Below are 20,728 nucleotides of genomic sequence, written 5' to 3'. Positions count from 1 at the left end.
CTCTGTCATTGACATCAGGGAATGTCTGAATACGGAGTTGTATCTAGAGTTGTCAATATACCAGTAAGGGAGTTGTAGAGTCTCCTTGTTAAGCGGGGAGTCTGAAATTATTTAGAAATTGTTCTTCTCTATTGTAAGGACATGAATATTTGTTCTGCTTGTAGACAAGCAAACCACATAGACTGAGAGGAAGTGAGCAGGTCAGACACAAGCCAAGAGCCTCATATACCTTTTCTGCCCCCCCATGCTGTAGAAGATGTGCTTGAACAATGATTTTTAATTCTTCAACTTTAATTTGAAGTCACATTTAGGGCAATTACAGGAAATGCAATGAGCTGCAAGTCATCTTTTAAAACAGCCAATTTTAAAAGCAGTTTTTTCACTGGAGTAAAACAGAACTAAAGAGGAACCTTTCAGGCTCATTCTGCATTCCAAACGTGAATATTCAGTTGAAGAGGCTTTGTTTGATCTGTTTGTATGTACAGAATGTGTGGAGTTGGAGGATTCCCATATCTCACACATGCACTGTCAGTCTGTCTTCTTCTGCTGGGTAAGTGACCCACAACCTGTACTCCTAATGCACAGAGATTTGCTGTGGGTTAGTGACATGGAGATGTGTACTTTTCTCGTGTTCTAGTGTAAAATCATAATGTATCAAGCACCGTGCAAGAAATTAAGTCTGTTAAAATGATACGAATCTCAAATTAATTTTTTCCCCTCAATGTTTGCTATTTAGTGAATAAGTCCTTGCATTCTTGATGTCTGTCTTTCCAATTATGAATGAGATTTTCCCTTCATATCAGCCTTCTTTTTAAAGACACTGCTTTGTGCATAAAAGCAGTTATTATTCAATGATGTCAGTTTTAATAGCGCATATACACATATACAGTACATATACATATACATATACATATACACAAAATATATCAGATCTATTTAATCATGTTTTGTTCAATTCCTTATACAGGGAGAAATGCAGTTTTAATGTGGTTATCTAGATATGGAAAACTTAACAGGTTAAGTTTCATTACATTTCTTTTTAAATTTATCAGTGTTCCACAGGGTTTGCTTCTTTAGAAGCTTCAGCTGAAATATCCTCTGTGTGAAGGTACATGTATTTGGCACAAGTCTCATATTAATTTTCATATTAAGGCTTTTCACATGACCTCGCGATTTATAAGAGATATACAGTAACTTCTTGAAAAAAAAAGTAGTTCTCCCATTTCTAATTAGTCCTAAATACTTTTATCTTCAAGTTGCATTATGCTTTAAAATGAAAATTAAAATTAAAAACATTAAAAATGTTTCTCTTGGAAAAAATATCACTAGCATGTTTTGTGATTTGAAAGGAATGTGACAGCAGACTAAAAATCATTTTTTACATGCAGGAAAATAGTTAACTTATGTATTTCCTTAAGAAACTCTCCAAATGTGTTTTAACTACAGGTTGTATTATTATAAACGTGCCCTCCATTTGGGAACAGAAAGCCTTTGGAATTTCTATTCAGTAGTAAAAATTAAAGTACACATTTTAGGATGACCATGAAAGTATTATTATTATTGCTCAACTTCTGTTACTAAAATTCTGATCAAAATCAAGAGAATATAACAGTTCTGTAAGTCTTGTTTTTGTTAAAAAACAGGAAAATCATTTTTTTCTTATTTTTTAACCCACCTCCACCCCCCCAACTTTGGAGGACATCTTTAATTTTATTTATTTATTTATTTTTTCACTCTTTCATTTTTGTTCTTCTTAGAAAATAACAAAAAAAAACATACATTCACAAAAAAAAAATCTAAGACTTCCTACTAATATTCTTAACATCCAGTGCCATTCAAGTATATCTCTAATGGGCCCCAAACATTCCTATAGTCTCTAAGTTTCCCCTGTAAATTATATGAAATCTTTTCAGATTTAACTTGTGAAACAGCCTCTTTAAACCATTCTTTGTACGACGGTCCTGTACTGTCCACCCATTTTCGCAATATTGTTTTTTTAGCAATAAGTCAAGTCAAAGTTTATTTATCAAATGCACAACAATACAGCGTGCAGCAGTAGTTGCTGGCAATGAAATGTCTTTTTCTGCGAGCTCACAAAAATCACAAGAATCACAAGAATCACAAAAATCACAAAACTAAGGTTACATTTTTTAAATGGAATAAAACTCAATATGAGTAGAGCTGTTATGTGTCCATGGTGTGTGCAATATATACAAGTAGTGCAATTATGCTGAATACAGTGTAAACTGTGTGTCCATGTAACCATTACAGGTGATTTGCTAAAGGAGCTGCAGGTTGGCTATTTAGCAGTCTTATTGCCTGGAGGTAGAAGCTGTTCTGTAGTCTGTTGGACTGAATGCTTTGGTACCGTTTACCGGAAGGTAGGAGGGAAAACAGTTTGTGACTGGGATGACTGGGGTCCTTGAGAATGGACCTGGCCTTCTTAAGACATCTAGCTGAGTAGATATCCTGGATGTTTGGTAGCTCACAGCTGGTGATAAGCTGTGCTGACTTCACCACCCTCTGCAGTACTTTGCGATCCCGTGCGGAGCAGCTCCCATACCAGGCAGTGATGAAACCAGTCAGGATGCTCTCAATAGTGCACCTGTAGAAGCTGGCCTAGATATGTGACGGCATGCCGAACTTCTTTAGTTGAAAAAGAACAGGCTGTCTTGACCACGATGTTGGTGTGGTGGGTCCAGGTTAAGTCCTCTGAGATGTTAACTCCCAGGAACTTACAACTGCTGACCCTCTCCACTGAAGTCCCATTGTTTTAAATAGGGATGTGGTCTCCTCCCTGATGTTTCCTATAGTCCACAATATCAATACAGAGAGTCAAAAAAGTACTTTTATATTGAATTGCTACTTTAACCTTTGATAAATCACCAAGGATACATGTAATGGGAGTAAGTGGAAGAGATATATTGGTGCCTGAGAGCTTTCCTCACCATGGAGGTCCAGAATGACAGTATGTGCTGACAATACCATAATAAGTGCAATAGTGATCCTTTATGTGTATTACATTTGGAACACACTCCTGTATTGTGACACTTCATCCTTTTCAATTTTTCTGGGGTATAATAGAGTCTGTTTAAATTTTTTTACTGAAGCAGTTTCTTATTTATAGCTCTAAATTGATAATTAACATTATGCCACTCAGTATCCCAGTCTATATCATCTGAGAGGAAAATATGATGATAATAATAATAATTGCTTACACTTATATAGCGCTTTTCTGGACACTCCACTCAAAGCGCTTTGCAGGTAATGGGGATCCCCTCCACCACCACCAATGTGCAGCCCCACCTGGATGATGTGACGGCAGCCATAGTGCGCCAGAACGCTCACCACACATCAGTTATCAGTGGGGAGGAGAGCAGAGGAATGAAGCCAGTTCTGAAATGGGGATTATTAGGAGGCCATGATTGGTAAGGGCCAATTGGAAATTTGGCCAGGACACCGGGGTTACACCCCTACTCTTTTCGAGAAACACCCTGGGATTTTTAATGACCACAGAGAGTCAGGACCTCGGTTTTACATCTCATCCCCCTCACTATACTGGGGCATTAAGACCCACATGGACCACAGGGTGAGCGCCCCCTGCTGGCACCACTAACACCTCTTCCAGCAGCAACCTTAGTTTTTCCCAGGAGGTCTCCCATCCAGGTACTGACCAGGCTCACACCTGCTGAGCTCCAATGGGGCTGGCAGCTGTGAGTTGCAGAGTGATATGGCTGCTGGCTATGGCTATTATGAATAATAATCTAAATAACATCCTCTCCTGAGGCTATCAAGGTGGGTAAAATGTACTGTAAGTTAAATGAGCTTTAAGTTCAAAATTGCTTTTAGAATTAAACAACATTTGCTTGTTTCTCCCTGAGGTGTCAATCTGCCCCTGCCAGTGTCTGCTCAAGCGAATGTCACAGGCACTGTGGGAGGATCAGTCACCCTGCCTTCATGTCTGTTAAATGTTTCTGCTGACGGCGTGGTCATGATGGATTGGATGTACGAAGGAAAACTTATTGCAGAAAAGCCCGGACGAAGAAAAACAAATACAGATTTCCCCCCTCAGTTCAGGGGGAGGATACAGATGAGTGATCTGAACGGGGATTTAACACTGACTCAGTTACGCCTGGATGACTCTGGAACATACATATTTGGGGGGTTATTAAAAACAGGAAGGGAGATCCCTCCAAAGATCATTAACCTTCAGGTGAACGGTAAGAGCTTTCTTTATTTCTTTATTTGTACTGATTATATATCCAACATAGAAAGAAACTAAAGGTATTGAAATGAATGAAGGAATAAATAATAATAATTTATACTTATATAGCTCTTTTCTGGACACACCACTCAGGTAATGGGGACTCCCCTCCACCACCACCACTAATGTGCAGCATCCACCTGGATGATGCAATGGCAGTCATAGTGTGCCAGGACACTCATACACATCAGCTATCAGTGGGGAGGAGAGCAGAGAAATGAAGTCAGTTAATAGATGGGGATTATTAAGAGGCCATGATTGGTAACTCTACTGGGGCATTAGGACCAACATGGACTACAGGGTGAGCGCCCCCTGCTGGCCCCACTAACACCTCTTCCAGTAGCAACCTTAGTTTTTCCCAGGAGGTCTCCCATCCAGGTACTGACCAGGCTCACACCCGCTTAGCTTCAGTGGGTTGCCAGTTGTGAGTTGCAGAGTGGTATGGCTGCTGGCCTCTTGGTAGAAGTTGTAAAAGCGATCACATTACTCCTACCTTGGAGTAAATATCTTTAATGTTTAATGAAGAAATGAGTAAAGGTTTATTCCATGCTGAAAAGAGAAGACAGTGGATCCTTCTTCGGGAGTGTCAACATGGAATAAACCTTTTCTTGTTCCCTCGCAGCCTACACATGCTGACACAGCTCCCTACTTTAATATTTCATTACAATTAAATCAGACTCTTCAATTATTTCCTAACCACAAGGTACACAGGTTGGGCATTCTCTGTTTTAATACAGTTTTGTCTTCAGTGTTGTTGCATCCGCTTTTCACAGAGTTGCAGCACCGATTCATCCTTTGGGATGGAAAGTACTGTACACATACGATTATTATAAAAGTTGAAAATATGCTGTGCAGGAGAAAGTGGGAGGGATATAAGTAATTACTGACAGCAGCACTAGATTCCACTAACCAAAAGGCTGTTTCCATCTCATTTGTCTGATATACGTAATGCTGAGTTACTGTGTGTTCTGGATACTGTAACGAAAGCGTTCTTTCAGGACCCTATGCAGACGACACGATCTGGGGTAAAGTGAGGAAAACATGGGGGAAAAGCATGCGGGAGTCAGGAGTGAAAACAGGGGGCCTGTCCATGGTGCGCTGGTGTTTGGGGGAGGTGTGGCCGAGGCAAACAATCCAGAAATAAGTCCAAGGGGGAATCCAAGAGAAGGTGAAAATCTGAAACCGGGCGATCTATCCAAGATGAACAGAATTAAAACAGGAACCAGGTTGGAACCGGCAGAAAAAGGAACTTAAAAGCTTGATGGGACGAGGCGCTTCCAGGTCCCGGACTCACCTGGTACGGAAACCAATGCAGAGCCCAGAACAGAGTCTGGCTTTTAAGGGGAACTGAAAAGGGGGCTGGAACAGGGAGCAGGTGTGGGGAGATGAGTAAAGAACAAGGAAGGGCTGGAGCGTCCTTAAGAGGAGGGGTTTACGAACGTGACCGATACTGTGAGAGGGATAAAGTAAGACGAAGCAAGGTATTTTACATGCCTACTAAGGACAATCCTCTTCTCTGTTAGAAATTACCAGCATGGATCGAATTGGGATTTCACTATGCCTGCTGAAACTGATCTCGTTTTCTGTGGGTGTGGTCATCACGCTGTCTGTTTTTATTACAATCTATATCCGAAAGACCATCAAAAACAGGTGAATATTTGTCATATTATATATATATAAATTAGGAAGCTGTTGGAGTTTTGGGGGTATTGATTTGCCTTCTGTATTAATTAAAACTTATACGATCTCTTATATATACTCCTATAACGATTATATATATCTCGTGTTATTACAGAACAAATAGTTGCCCTACTTAAACAAAAGGAAATGGACTGCTACATTGTCAGTCAGTTTTTTTTCTTAATTTTTTTCTCATTTCTTCTGAACTGCAAGCTTTAACTGATTTAACGCCCCTGTCTGACAGTATCTGCATTGATAAACAGATTTCATGAAGATGTCATGTACGATGGCGCCTTGTGTAAATGTTTCATTTTTTAACAGGAATATGTGTGAGGAAGAGGGAGAAACTACACAGAAACTAAGGGTGACTGAAACCATTAAATGATCAACTGGTCACACAGAGACACAGCTCAACTCTGTTGTCCCTTTGAATCAGAACAAAACTGTCCGATTAATATTTTTACACATTGTTTAGAGTAGATTTTTAGATTTTTTATTTTGATATATTGTTCACATGACTACAGTTTAAAGGAAATGACTTTTTTGTAAAATGACATTGGAATTTTTGTTTCCTGTTTCATTTATCTTAAATGGAAATCTAAATAAAAATTAATCAATAGCTAATGTCTTTTCCATAAGATTTTGTAACGTGCTGTTGCAATTCAATGAAGCAACCATCTTATTGCAAACAACATTTTTGAACCCTTCAAGTCTGGTTTCAGACAATTCCACAGCACAGAAACTGCCCTTTAACTGGTTAGTGTTAAAGTCACTAATCATTTTCTTATGTCCTCTGATACTGGTTCTCTATCCCTATCCTTCTTGAGGTCAGTGCTGCTTTTGACACTGTTAACCAAGACATCATACTTTCTTGTCTTGTGACTGCATTTGGAGTTTCTGACGTTGCCCTTAAATTGTTTAACTCTTGCCTTACTGATCATCGACACTTTGTTTCTCTTCAGAGTTTCTGTTCTAAAGTTGGGTTCTTTAAGTCTGGTGTTCCTCAGGGCTCGATACTGGGCCCCCTACTATTCAACATTTACATGTTTCCACTTGGAAGAGGTAACGGGTCTATTCCATTAGTTTTACATCAGTTGTAGATATTCATTCAGCTATCTCCAATTGCAACTTAGTCCAATACCCTGGATATACCCTGGCTAGGATGCCAGTACATTGCCGGGCTCAGAGATAAAGCTATGGAATACCACAAATCAGGATCAGCCTATAAAACAGTTAAAAACCCTGAATATCCCTTTGAGTCCTTAATGAAGTTGATCATTAAGAAGTACTGTCTAAAGTCTATCGTATTGTATCGAAGATACAGCCTACACCTGTCACGAAGCACAGATCAGGAACCTATGCAGACGATAGAATCCGGATGGGAGTGCAAAAAACATGGAGTAGAGAAAACTAGGAGCGGGGCCGGTAGAAGAACAGGGGGGCGTGACGACGGTGGGCTGGTGCTCACGGAGGCGTGGCCAAGGCAAACAAGTCCAAAGGGAGTCCGTAGGGAGTCCAAAGGGAGTCCATAGGGGAAGCCAGGGTGAACAAGAGGTTCAGAGCCAGGTAATCCATCCATGACTGATGTTAAAAATGTTAAAAGCCGGAGCGGGATCCGGTGAAGGGTCGGGGGGCTAAAAAAGGGGTAACGGGGCCAGGCACCTCAAGCCCCAGACCCAGATGGTCAGGACGCCGTGTTGAAGCCTGTGCCCTCGGGCCACTCCTGCACTCACTGGTAGCCGGGCTTCCAAAGCTGAGCCTGGAATGGTAGGAGCGTCTGGTTTTTGTAGGGAGGAGCTGGATAGGAGTCAGGTACAGGAAAATCAACACAAACAAGAAAGAGCCGGAGCGCCCTTAAGAGGAGGGACTTACGATCATGACAACACCTGGCTGTCCCTCCTAACTGAGCAGCCAGGCAAGGAGAAAAGTGGGTAGGTTTTAGGCTTTTCTGAAATAATGTAATGTTTTCACATTTTCCAATATTGCATAGTATTAAAATGGAACAGAGAAACAAATATTTACCAGTCGGTCAGTATGCTGGTCAATTCGGGAGTCAGGCAGTTTATTCAATGAGCCTGACTGTAAAATATATACAAATATATGTTCTCAGTTTTTCAGCTACCAGTCAAAGTGTCCCACTCCTTGGTGGTGAATGGAACACTGGGACAGTCAGTTGTCCTTCCTTCAGGTGTGGATGAGAAAACCTACAACTCTGTCAATCCAGATATCGTACAGTGGGAGAGAAACAGGGAATATGTCATCCAGTTCTTTAATCAGGTGAAGTCTCTTGAGAGCAATGATTTTAAAGGCCGACTCACTGTGAGTCCAACAGATGGGTCTTTAACTGTCAGCCCCCTGAGAGGAGAAGATGAAGGAGAATATGTGTTCAGTGGAACCGGATCAGGGTCCTTCCCAGAGCACAGAGTTACTCTTCGGGTTTATGGTAAGATATGCTTCCTTAATTCACCAGTACTGCCAAAAACTGCATGCTGATTAGGACATTTCCTTTGGTACAAAAAATAATTTAGGTGCAATCAATATAATAATAACTACAACGACTCCCAGAGATTAAGGGTGTGATATCATTGCCATACAGTATGTAACAAGAGGTTCAGAGCTATAGGTATCCTAGTCAAAAGTTAGGTACATTTTGAGGTTTTTAAAATTATATACCCCTTTTCGGTAAATAGTCTTTGAACAAATTCAATTGTTCAGACCCATTTTTATCAAAAGTGACTTGTGACCCAGGTTATTTTCATTTTAAGGGGTAACATATGATAAGGTAAGATCACTTTATTGGCCATATACAATTTCTTGCATTAGGAATTTGTCTTTTCCCATGCCCCAGCTTGCTCTCTATAAGACACACAGACAGGGTGAGAGAAGCTTGGGGTCAGAGCACAGGGTCAACCATTTATATAGCACCCCTGGAGCAGCTGAGGTTAAGGGCCTTGCTCAGGGGCCCAATGGAGTAGGATTCCTCTGCCAGCCGCAGAATTTGAACTACTGTAGCAACCTTCCAGCCACAGGCACAGATCTTTAGCCAGAATGCCACCGCTCCACCTAATATAGTTGTGTCCTATTACACTATGAATTCTCTGACAGGTGTAAATTCAAGTTTTTGGATATATAGAAAATAATTTGTTAGTGCAAGCACATTCTTCAGTGGCTCATTGTGAAAATGCTCTGATGACTTATTCCCTAATAGAGAAGATCAGAGGAGTTCAAATCCATCATGAGAAGAGCTACGGGGAGCAAAACACATCCTGCAATCTGACGTTGCACTGCAATGTGACGGGAGGCACTGATGTCAAGGTTCACTGGCTGAGAGACGGGAGTAAGAACCCAGAGCAGCTGGGCAGTGCAGCCAAGAAGCTGGTGCTTCATCCCACAGACGGTGATCTTACCTACACCTGTGTGGCCTCCAATCCAGTTAGCAGCCGGTCTGCGACTGTAGATGCTAATAAGTGCTACACACAAGGTTAGTCAACTGATCACCCAGTGAGAATCCTTAGATTAACAATGGTGAATGCCGTGTGAATGATTGTTTTCATTTTCAATTTCAAATCACACCACCAAGGAGAGACATCAGTTAAAAAAAATAGTTATGTAATCTCCAAAAATATGTTTCCAAAACAGGAAGCAAAATATCACAAAGTACAGTGCAGTACAACAGTTTAAAGAAGAACACTACAATGTATGAATATACTGTATACAGTATATGTAGGAACAGGTAAAAGTTTATTCCATGCTGAAAAGAAAGGAGACACAACATTTTAGTTGTCACACAGGACAGGATGAACATTAGACATCAATGGAAAATAAAAACTGACCACCAGGAGCCATCACACAAGACAGTTTAAAGACACAAGACAGTTTATTGCCGACTCAATATTTGTGTTCCTAACATTTGCATTGATCTCAGTATATAGGATTTCTGTACTGAAATCCACCTATTAACTAATAGGTAAACATGACATTATAAGAGAAAGAACATCTTTTAGCTTGTTTTGCTTACCGATTAAGAATAAATTTCCAGGTATTTATTGAAGGATCTCGGGGAACCATCTTAAAAATATGGCTGGGGAGTTTGTGCCAGACCCCAGATGCCCTTTGCATAATGAGATTTTATTTTTGTTCTAGATTCCAATACAGGATTCTCAATATGTTTGTTGAAGACAGTCCTGTTCAGCTTGGGTCTGATCATCATGATCTCTGCTGTCATTGGAGTCCATGTCAGGGAGATCCTGAGGGACAGGTGAGCCTTCATTGGACTCTACATGCACTGAAAAATGCTCAGTGAGCTTTTAACATGCGATTTTAAAGACAGGGAGGATTCTTATTTAAGATGTCCAAAATAAGATTGAATTTTACTTAACAACAAGAGTATCTGAAAATCATTCTATACATTATGTTAAGTTTGCAACATCTAAAGGACACTTCCCACTAATTTGCCTCCTCTTAAAAGTCAGATCAGTGACAGAGCTATAGTTCTTCGTCAGTAGCCTAAGTAACAGGGGCTACTGACAAAGTAGCCCCTGTTACTTAGTTACTAGTGATGTAACTAGTGAACAGAGATGACAAAATATCCTATCTATGGTTAAAATTATATGATCACTGTATTGGCCGCATAAAATTTCTTGTATTAGGAATTTGCCTGTTCACATACCCCAGCTTGCTCTCCATGAGACACACAGACAGAGAAAGAAGCTTCGGGTCAGATCACAGGGTCAGCCATTATACAGCACCCCTGAAACAGTTGGGGTGAAGGGTCTTGCTCAGGGGCCAAACAGAGTAGAACTTCTCTGCTAGTCATGGGATTTGAACCAGCAAACTTTCAGTCATGAGCACAAATCCTTAGCCACAGAGCCACCACTCTGTTAGTCTTTTACTACAGCTAAATAATAGCTGTGCTCTTTGGCACTGTGTTCAATGATAAAACCACTGAACCATAGTAAGGTATCTAGTGCTTTAACTAACATACCAGACCAAATTCACTGCAGATTTCATAATTGTGAGAGAAAAACTCGTACCTCAGCTGACTATAACCCCTCCACTCACACACAAATACATATTTGAGTGGATTTGAGTGTTTTATTGACTAACATTCTATTTTTATTAACTATTCTGTGTGCCACCATGCAATCCCACACAGGGTGACATCTTCACAGCATGTGTTTGTCAGGAGGTATTATCTTTGTAAAAACATTACCTTAAGCCTTGGCTGTAAAAAACACGTTCATGCGCACATCTACTCCCAGCCATAGTCTGACCCATTTGGTATCCATCTTAGAGACTTCCTGGCTCACCTGGTGAACACTTGAGCTCTTCCATTTCAAGACAGGACAAATACCTCTGCTGAGTCTTCTGCTCAGCTCAAGTGGCATTTTGTTATTTTCTTGGAAATTCTGTTCTTGCAGAAATCTGGAATCTTCTGTATGTTCAGACCATTTTCAGGGATCAAGAGGAGAATCATAATGAAATGATGAGAATGTTTTAAAACTGTTTTTTTCTTTTCTCAGATAAACTGTAGAAGTAAAGATGAGATTAAGAATTATTTGTGTGAAACACAATATCACTTTTTTTTTAAATTCTGTCTAAGACACATTAGTCTGCTTTGGAGAGGGGAGACTGGACAGGAATTGAGTAAAGATGAAAATCTTTTCATGGCCAAATGTTTCATGCAAAAAGAATCCTTATGATGCAGTCTTCATAATCCTAATTTAACAAGTGTTAATGATTGTAAATAAGAAAAGAGTCTGAATTAAAGATGAACTACTGGTGGTATTACCAAGAATACAGACCTATATTTTCTGTTAATTGTTATTCATAGTATTCTTTGTTAACTCTTTTGTAAAAAAGATATATTGTAGCTTCATAGCTCAATCTTCAAAGATTTCCAGGAACTGGATTTATTTGACAACGTGGCAATATTGTTATAGCTATTGTATTCTAAAAACATAGCGTAAAAATGTATTAATTTGGGTGATCTCTTTAAATGAAATTTTGTTCTTTTCTTGGAAATTCTGTTCTTGCAGAAATCTGGACCTTCTGTGTGTTAATACAATTTTCAGGGATGAAGAGGAGAAAGAGGAGTGGTGTGATGAGAATGTTTTAAAACTGTGTTTTATTATTTTCTCTTAGATCAACTGGAGAAGTAAAGAGCAGATGAAGAAAAACTTATGGGAAGCACTATATAACTTTTCTAAGAATTATTTTTAATTAGACACATTAGTCTGCTTTAGAGAGGGAACACTGGACAGAATTTGAGAAAACCCTTCTGTGGCCACGTTTCATGTTAAAAAAAGCCTTATCCTGCCATCTTCATAATCCTATTCAATCAGCTGTGATTGAATTATTATATAAATTCTAGCAAATTGCAATGCATTTTCTCAAAGGCAACACTTTTTCAAACCTTTTGCAGTACTGTTTTACTGGCTCATATGTATTGCATATGTATTCTGATACTGTCTTAGCCTTTCGACTCAATGCATTAAACCTCTCAAAGATGATAAACTATTTTGAATAAGGAGCCATTATTGCCTACAGTATATACTGCATGCATGGGAATAGAAATAAAGAGGCCAAATACCTCTAAAAGTCCTTAACTTTCATGTGTACTGTAAGAAGTTTATTTTCCTTTAAACTTCCATGCTGAACTTTCAAATATTTAGTACATAAGACAAAAATGGATATTTGTAAATTTAAGTACACATATAGTGACTTTAGTAGCATGTCATATAGAAACTGGTCAAGCCATTTTCCTTTGTTATTTTCCTTAACTGTATGCAAAAGTCGAACTACATTAATTTGAGCTGATTAATGTGTTTAGTCATAAAAAGTAGTTCTCCCATTATCACAAATGTTCTATAACTGTTTTTATTAAGCTTGTTTTAAAAAGGCCTTAGATGAAAAACATTAAACTACTTTTGAAGTACAACTACTTTTTAAACTAATGTTGTGAAAAACTATTTAATCAATTGTATTGTCTATTGTAACATATTTTTGTTGCATTAAAAAGAAGTGTTAAAAAGCTCACTTCTTGCCACTCCAGTGTGTCAGGTGTCTATCAGTGGCGCCTCCCCATTGGTGCTGAACGGCACTCTGGGACAGTCAGTTACTCTGCCCTCAGGGTTTGCTGAGAAAAACTACAGCAGCAGTAATATAACAGTACTGTTTTGGAAAATGAACACAACTGTTATCATGCAGTTCCTAAATAAAAACTGAGAATATATTTCTTTGGAAAACTGTTTTTATTTTATTGAAGAGGGGTATTTAAATATAAGTATGAAAGTTTCCTTATCTTTAGATAAAACTGAGAATGAAGATCCAAATGATCATTTAAAAGCATCACTTTGGTCCTTACAGGAAAACTCCACATAGAGCCTAAACATCCTTTTACATAGTTTAGCAAACCTGCTCATGAATATCTCTTGTTGACTTTTTAAGCTTACAGCTTTGATACAAAAGTATTGAGCTCATCTATAAAATGATCTAGAACAGAGATCTCAAACTCTCCTTCTCTAGAGCCTAGTGTCTGCTGGATTTAATTGTACATGAAATCACAGTTACATAATTGGTCTAATTATCCAATAAATTACATTATAATTGTAAGTTAAATGCTTCCTAACATGTCTCTTAGGTGTTTTATTGTTAACTTTTAATGAGCTGAATATTTTGAGTAATCAGCTGTAAAAGGCCTTTGGAAGACCCTAAGCTCCATCTAGCTAAAAAACTAATTCGGTTGATTCTTTAGTTGACTACATAGTTTGGATGAAAACCACATATTTACCCTTTATATTGAATATTGGAATTTTACCTTTACTGTTTATAATTACACAAACCATACTCCAGAAAGCTGCCTTCCCTCAGCTCGCAGAGGTTGGCTATTTCATCTCTAACCTCAGAATTTATTTACAAGCTGATCAAAGGCTTCAGTTGCCTCTGAAAATTCCGAGTTCAACTAGGTCAAAAAGAATTACCTAGTTGGTAATTCTAGGTAAGGAATTAAGGTTGGGAACCTTAATACTACATGATAGCAAATCTTGATGGAAAAACTAGGCACATACTAGTTGAAAAAAACATGGTATGTGCTTAGTATTGAGTGAGGAGAATGGCTTTTACAGTGTTGCCATGAAAGATTGCTTAACTCATTAATATGCATGTCCTCCATACTACTATAATACACAGAGGGTCTCAGCAGCTCCTCGGAGGGGTTTTCACTGTGTTTTTTAAAGACTGTCTTGTTCATCTTGGGTCTGATAGTTATTGCAGTCCACATCAGGGAAATCTTAAGAAACAGGTGAGCCTTCGTCGACCTCGAATGATTTGGGAAAGTGTACTGCAAAGAGCTTATTGATGGTTTAATAACCTAACCTCCAAATTATGGTGGTACTAAAGGTAATATAACCAATATTTAAAAATACATTTTTTATTTGATCACTAAAGACTTGGATTTTATCAGGCTTGTTTATTAATAAACTCTGCTGTTATATGAAGAAATTCTGGTTGTAATATTCTAACAGAGTAAAAGAGTGAGATTATCAGAAGTCAAAATTGTTTATAAAGAATTTTGCAAAGTGGTAAGACTCTAATATTGCCCAGTCAATCTCCTACAATTAAATACCAATCTCTCCTTTCTGGTTTGAAGTGAACAGGGGTGCTTTCAGCCTCCTCAGTGTATAATATTTTGTGGTGGAAACCAAAAAAAATAAGTTCATCAACTCACTCCCCCCACATTGTTTTGTCTCCAACTGTCAACATTTCTAAGTCTTCCTGACATTTATTAATTTAATTTATTATAATTTATTTATTATTAAAGCCCTTTGACATATTCTACAGAAACAGCCAAATCTACAGAACAGTTAAAGCTCTGATGCATGGTGACGCCCTGTGTCCTCATTCAGATACCTCATTTTTTAACAGGAACACATGTGAGGAAGTTGGAAGAACTGTACAGGACTCAAGAATGCTGAAAACTTAATGTGTCGAGTAAACCATAAAAGCTGGACCCTTTCTCTCTCTTTTTCTGATCGGATCAGAATGTGATGAGACTTTTTTGACATGACATTGTTGAAATGAATGTTTTTTGTTTAGATTGTTAAGACAGAATTTTCATTTTTCAATATATGTAGAACTCATACAATTGTACATCTGTACTGTATCTCTGTACAGTTAATGTACATTGTGTTGCATAGTTGTGTAATTTATCGTACTACAGATTTGTCTTATTAAATTTGTGTGTGGTCATTACTCAATTATTAAGCTCTGTCGGAGAATAAAAAACACGAATGCTGTGTGACACCTGGTATTTCCATGCTCTTTTTGAATATTTGTTTATAGACCTTTATATCCAGGTAAAAATGTTGTTTATGGATTCTCACCAAATTCTGATTTACGCTGCATGGATGTGGTTTCGTATCCATGTTGTGTTGGTTTAATAATCACACTGAAGAGTTTTGTTGATAATTGTTCTGTCACTGTAAGAGATGGTGGTAGTTGGTGATGTCATTGTTGTGAGCCTCTTAGTCTACATTGTGTGAACTTGTAGAGCTAGTGTGGTGACGTTAGTGTCCTCACTGTGTGTAGCGGGGTCCTCAGCTACGTGGGCTGGGAGGTCTCCTTTAGCTCACGCGGTTGGAGCCCTGTTGCGTTACGCCGGACCCCCGGGTTTGCGCCCCAGGTGTGGGGGCCGGAACGGGCAGTGGGGGGTACGACCCCGCGCGGAACAGTGACTGTCACAGTCTGTGTGTGTTTTTTGTTATGTTCCACACTGCTGACCCTTGATTGTTCTCCCTCCCCCATTGGCCCACCATTACATCACTGTTTCAGTATGATGTCATCATCAATCAGCTTCTCAGCCAATTAGAACACATCTTCTTCACTATATAACATGGAGGTTTTCAGAAGGGAGAGGCCTTTCGTTTGACTTCGGTCCTACTTGGTTTTGGTTATCGCTTCACTTCGCTTCGCTTTTGGTTATTGCTTCGGCTTTGTTGGTTTGTTGTTTTGCTTTGTCTGTGTATTTTTGTATAGCTTCGGCTTTGTTGTTTTGTTGGTTTCTGTTAGTTTCTTTGTACTTTCGTTTGTTTGTGTTTATCCTTGTTTTGCCATTATCTTGCTCTAACGTGCTACATGTTCAGCTTTTGTGTTCTTTTGTACCCTGTTCCTGTTGATTACTCTTGTTCTCCCTTATTTGTATTCCTGGTTCACTTGTGTTTTTGTGTGAACTTCTGTGTATAAGGTTAGTTTAGGTTGTTGCGTACACTTTACACACTTAGTTGACTTTGTATTAGTAACATGAGTGCCATTTGTCTTGTATGGTTTTGGGTAGTCAGGGGAGGTTAGTTAGGGTGTTGAAGACGCTGAAGACCGTCTGTTTCAGGTTTTCTTTTGCAGTCAGGTTAGCTTTCCCTCACAGTCAGCCAGATCGGCACGGCACTCACCCGTACTAAACTAGTGTTACTAATAAATCAACTACGTGTGTGCAAAATGTACCCAATAACCTGAACTAACCCTGTACACAAAAGTTCACACAAATACACAAGTGAACTACGAATACAAATGAGAGTAGACACAAGTAACAGGGTACAAAGAAACACAGAGGTTGATACACTATGTCTGGGCAAGGTAATGGCGAAACAAGGATAAACACAAAAACAAACGAAAGTACAAAGAGATGAACACAAACCAACAAAAGCCAAAGCTTTACGAAAACATACACACGAACAAACCAACAAAACCGAAGTCAAAGAAGCCTCTTCCTTCTAAAAACCTCCATGTTATATACTGAATAAGATGAGTTCTGATTGGTCGAGAGTTAATTGAAGATGATGTCATCCGGAAACAATGGTGTAATGGGACCAATGGGGGAGGGAGAACAATCAAGGTCAGGAAGTGTGGGACATAGCAACAAAACACACATAGACCACACACTGGGACGTAACACCCCATTTTCCATAAGTAGGCTCTTTCTTGGACATTGCTTTAACAAATTAGTTGTAATGCAGTGATCCTTATTTGTTTCTGCGAATGAGGAAGGAGGGAGAGGAGAGCAGAATCTTAGGATCACCAGAGTTTATTGTCCTTTATTAACCTTTTCAGCGGCAGGCAGAAAGCATGAAAGAGAAAGGAATATTACCTCTTTTATATAAGAGCAGCAAAATGAAATATGAATTAAAAAAAAGTTTTAAAATGAGAAAAAATACACTACATATATACAGTTGGGTAAATACGTATTGTAGAGCAGGAATTAATGTCGTATATGTACTATACATTTTCTTACCCTGCATTGTACTGCTCAATTAATATGTACAAAATAAAATCAGAACAAACAGAAAAAAATACCTACACATTATTTACAATTGTGTGTAAAAAAAGTCAGATAATATGCAGAGGTTGTGTAAATGCAGGAACTGCTTTTGCTTTTGTGAGCAACTACTACACCTTGCAAGTATAAGAATATTAAGACCTTTTTTCAACCAAAACATGTTCTTCATATCCTTCACAACCACCAGTGTACTCACAGAACAGACAAGACAATTCACCTACATTATATGATATCTTATTTAATTACAGTATTTCTTCCCATCACACAAAGGAATCCCCATAGCACAGCAATTCCTATGACTCCCACCCACCACACAGAACACGATACAATTCATTCACAAAGAGACAGACACTCTTTCTGACCCAAAGACAGATCCCATGGATCACAGTTATCAGAACCAAATGTCCTAAAAGAGCAGTCTAGCAGTTCAGTTCTGCAGCAACAGCTCTGGTTGGTGACTTGATGTGCTTCCCTCTGCCCCAGTGAAAACACTCTGTGGAGTTCTAGGCATGGATCTCTGATGACACATAAAACCAAATACTGTAGGTTTCGTTTTATCAGTTTCTCTTCTAAGCTAAAACATGTCAGCAGACACAACAGAAAGCAACAAACTTTTTTTCCTGGACAGAAACATAATACAAACAACAGTCAATTTAAGAAATCAACCTTGTTGTCTTTTGTGATTTATTTTTGAACATACAGACACTTGGCAACTAAAACTGAAGTTTGTTGCCAATTTTAGCATTCTGTAGGTAGACGACATAACTGTTTATGTTAATTGTTTAACTCTCACTTTTCAGATCTCTGTAATATTATCTTTATAGCTACAGCATTACATTGATATAGTGTAGCGGCAATGCTTGTTAATAAGACAGAATTAAGTGTTGCTGTGCTTTCCCAAATGAGGCCTCATCTCTCTGTTCTTCTCTGTGGTGCGGCCACAGAGAAACTATTCATGCAGGCTGAAAAGATGTTTTCTTTTGATAAGGGACAGCTCCCAAATGGGGATGCACTTAGCTAAGCCTGGCTATCATGATCAATGGTCATCCATTGGCGCCTATCTGTCTAGGGGGTGCCAGATGGATATCTGGACTGCATTCCTAAGTGTCAGGAGTAAGTGACTCATATCTCACCTTGATCAACCAATCAGGGACTGGTAGGGCCGAGTAACCCACGTGGGACTCTGATGCCCATGGAACTTTCAGCCAATGAACGAGCTGAAGTTCCTCCAGGTAAAAACAGGCAACACAGAGGGCCTGAGAGACTTTTTCGGACAATTCTAAAGGGAATTCAAAGGAGAATTCCAGGGCAGGATGGCCCAGGAGCAGAAGGCTCCCAAGGGCAGGACATTCTCGCAGCGCGCCTCCTGACCATCCTGAGACTCAGCCCGGACAACCACCGAATGGCCAGTGTGTCCGAGTGCCAGAACTTTCCTCTGTTCTAAGAGTCTAGAGCGGAGGTTGCCAGAGAGTAACCAGAGAATCCACCCGAGGTTAGCACCAGCAGCAGGCCTCATGAACAGGTCGGAACTGTGGACAGCTGAATCACTATTCAGAACTAGCTCTTCACCAGGAACGAACCGGTCCTCTTCCTGACTTGCTGGGACCCACAGTCATCTTTTCTCCTGTGCACAAACTTTGCTAGTTAAAGCTAACACTAACTAGCCGGTCAGTGAGCATCTGCAGCGCACCGTCACAAGCCGCACAGCACAGCCTGGCACCTAGCCAGAGAGCGCGGATTGGACACAATACATTACATTCAGTTCTACTTCTCATGCGGTTTTTTTTTGTTGTTGCAGAAACTTCATTAAGGAAGTAGAACACGGGGGTTGTAGCTTCCTGTAAAAAATTGTATCCCTGCTAAAAACACAAAACTTAAACACCATGAGCGCACTGATGCAAATAGTGATGGGGGTCTTTGTGATCGCACTTGTTGGTGAGTTTTTGTGTTTTTTTTCAGTTGAAAACAAAAATTTACAATTTAAAATTAATGTATAGAAGGTGCTAAATGGCGTGTTCCACTTGGAAGAAACTGAAGAAGGCCTATTTTGAAACTTAATCAGCTGTAACCGTGAAGTTTCATAAAACTGGTTATAATTAATATAAAATATAAATGTTAAACGGTTATATTTTTATGTTTTTGTTTTATTCATCCATCAAATGCCCTTTATAAACACTGGAAGATATAAAACAATGCATGGGGTGGGGATTAATCATTTCCGGTTGTAATCATTACATTTTTCTAATGATATAGACCATTGTTGAATTTATAAAGATATAATATGTATTTGCACACAAGCCTTTTTACTGATATAAATTCAGTAAATAAACGTACGTATGAGAAATACTCATATCAATTGCTTATGGCGTATTTATAAAATCATTTTACACAATTTACATCTGATTTTCCCCTTATCCGGTAGTTAAAAATGACACATTCAAGCAGTGAATCAAACTACAGTAAGTCAGTGACAAATGTATTCAAATAATTATCCAAAATGATACCATTTGGTGTTTTTTTTTATTGCCCAGATTGCAAGAGGGATAATTATTTATAAGCATGTGATCATAATTAGCAAGATGTGATTATTCCAGTTTTTATACCATACTTCTATGTAGTTATACATTGTCACATTTCTAAAACAATTAAAATATTTTAAGATATTTTTATTAAGGTGGTTGAGGCTGTGTAGAGATTTTTCATTACCCCTGATTCTGGATCTAGTTTCCTTAAATTCATAACTTGTTTTGCCCTCCATAATAATTATAATTACTGACTAAACACTTAAATTGGTTAATAAATATAATCTGTGGGGACTAAGCTAATTATCCTAGACAACACAGAAAGCACAAAATGATAAAAAAAAAATGTGGTTTGCATGACATATACAAATATGCTTCACTGTATGAAACAATGCCCCTAATTTCTCTTTGTCAAAGTAAAATGTGTATTTTCACAGGTGCAGAGACTGTAACTGTTATTGGATTTTTTGGTGGCACGGTAACATTGGAGTCTGGAAAAAATGAAAACTGGACCTTGTCTATTGTTCAGTGGTCAATATCAACAAAAGAACCTAATATTGCAACATTAATTGGCAGTAAAACAATAACTGATAGCAATAAGAATTATGCTGGAAGAGTGGAACTCAATCCCACAACTGGAAATCTGAAGATCAAGAATTTAAGGATAGAAGATGGTACAAAATATAATGCGCTTATCCAATACACAAACAACGAGCAACAAAAGCATTCTATTCAACTTGCTGTATTTGGTGAGTTAATTATTTTCTTATTTGCATATGGCAACATTTTAATAAAAACTTTGTAGTGTAAAATTGTAAGGTTCTGTACAACAGCAAACTATTTAAAATAGGTTAGCCATCTCTCAGTCTGATTAGAGATTCTGATAAGATTATGTATTAAGTAACAGTTTGATATAATTTACTATTATAACAG

General features: G+C 38.6%; 1 protein-coding gene and 1 long non-coding RNA gene across 2 annotated transcripts in view; both read left to right on the top strand.

The window, feature by feature from the left end:
• LOC107075928 (CD48 antigen-like) overlaps positions 1-13,164 on the top strand; it is a 28,719-nt gene extending 15,555 nt beyond the window's left edge. The window contains exons 3-6 of the mRNA XM_069188509.1: positions 8,055-8,387; positions 9,153-9,425; positions 10,088-10,202; positions 12,089-13,164. Coding sequence (XP_069044610.1) covers positions 8,055-8,387; positions 9,153-9,425; positions 10,088-10,202; positions 12,089-12,116 — 749 coding nt within the window. The 3' untranslated portion in view covers positions 12,117-13,164. The remainder of the gene's footprint in view (positions 1-8,054; positions 8,388-9,152; positions 9,426-10,087; positions 10,203-12,088) is intronic.
• Positions 79-5,900, top strand: LOC138238159 (uncharacterized). Its single transcript, XR_011189298.1, has 3 exons — positions 79-550; positions 3,882-4,220; positions 5,788-5,900. It is a non-coding gene; the product is annotated as an uncharacterized lncRNA (long non-coding RNA).
• Positions 13,165-20,728: the final 7,564 nt, after the last annotated feature.

This window comes from Lepisosteus oculatus, chromosome 4 (assembly GCF_040954835.1).
Source record: "Lepisosteus oculatus isolate fLepOcu1 chromosome 4, fLepOcu1.hap2, whole genome shotgun sequence".
NCBI lineage: Eukaryota > Metazoa > Chordata > Actinopteri > Semionotiformes > Lepisosteidae > Lepisosteus > Lepisosteus oculatus.
The sequence above is the reverse complement of the archived record's forward strand: the minus strand, read 5'-3'. Positions and strand labels throughout refer to the sequence as shown.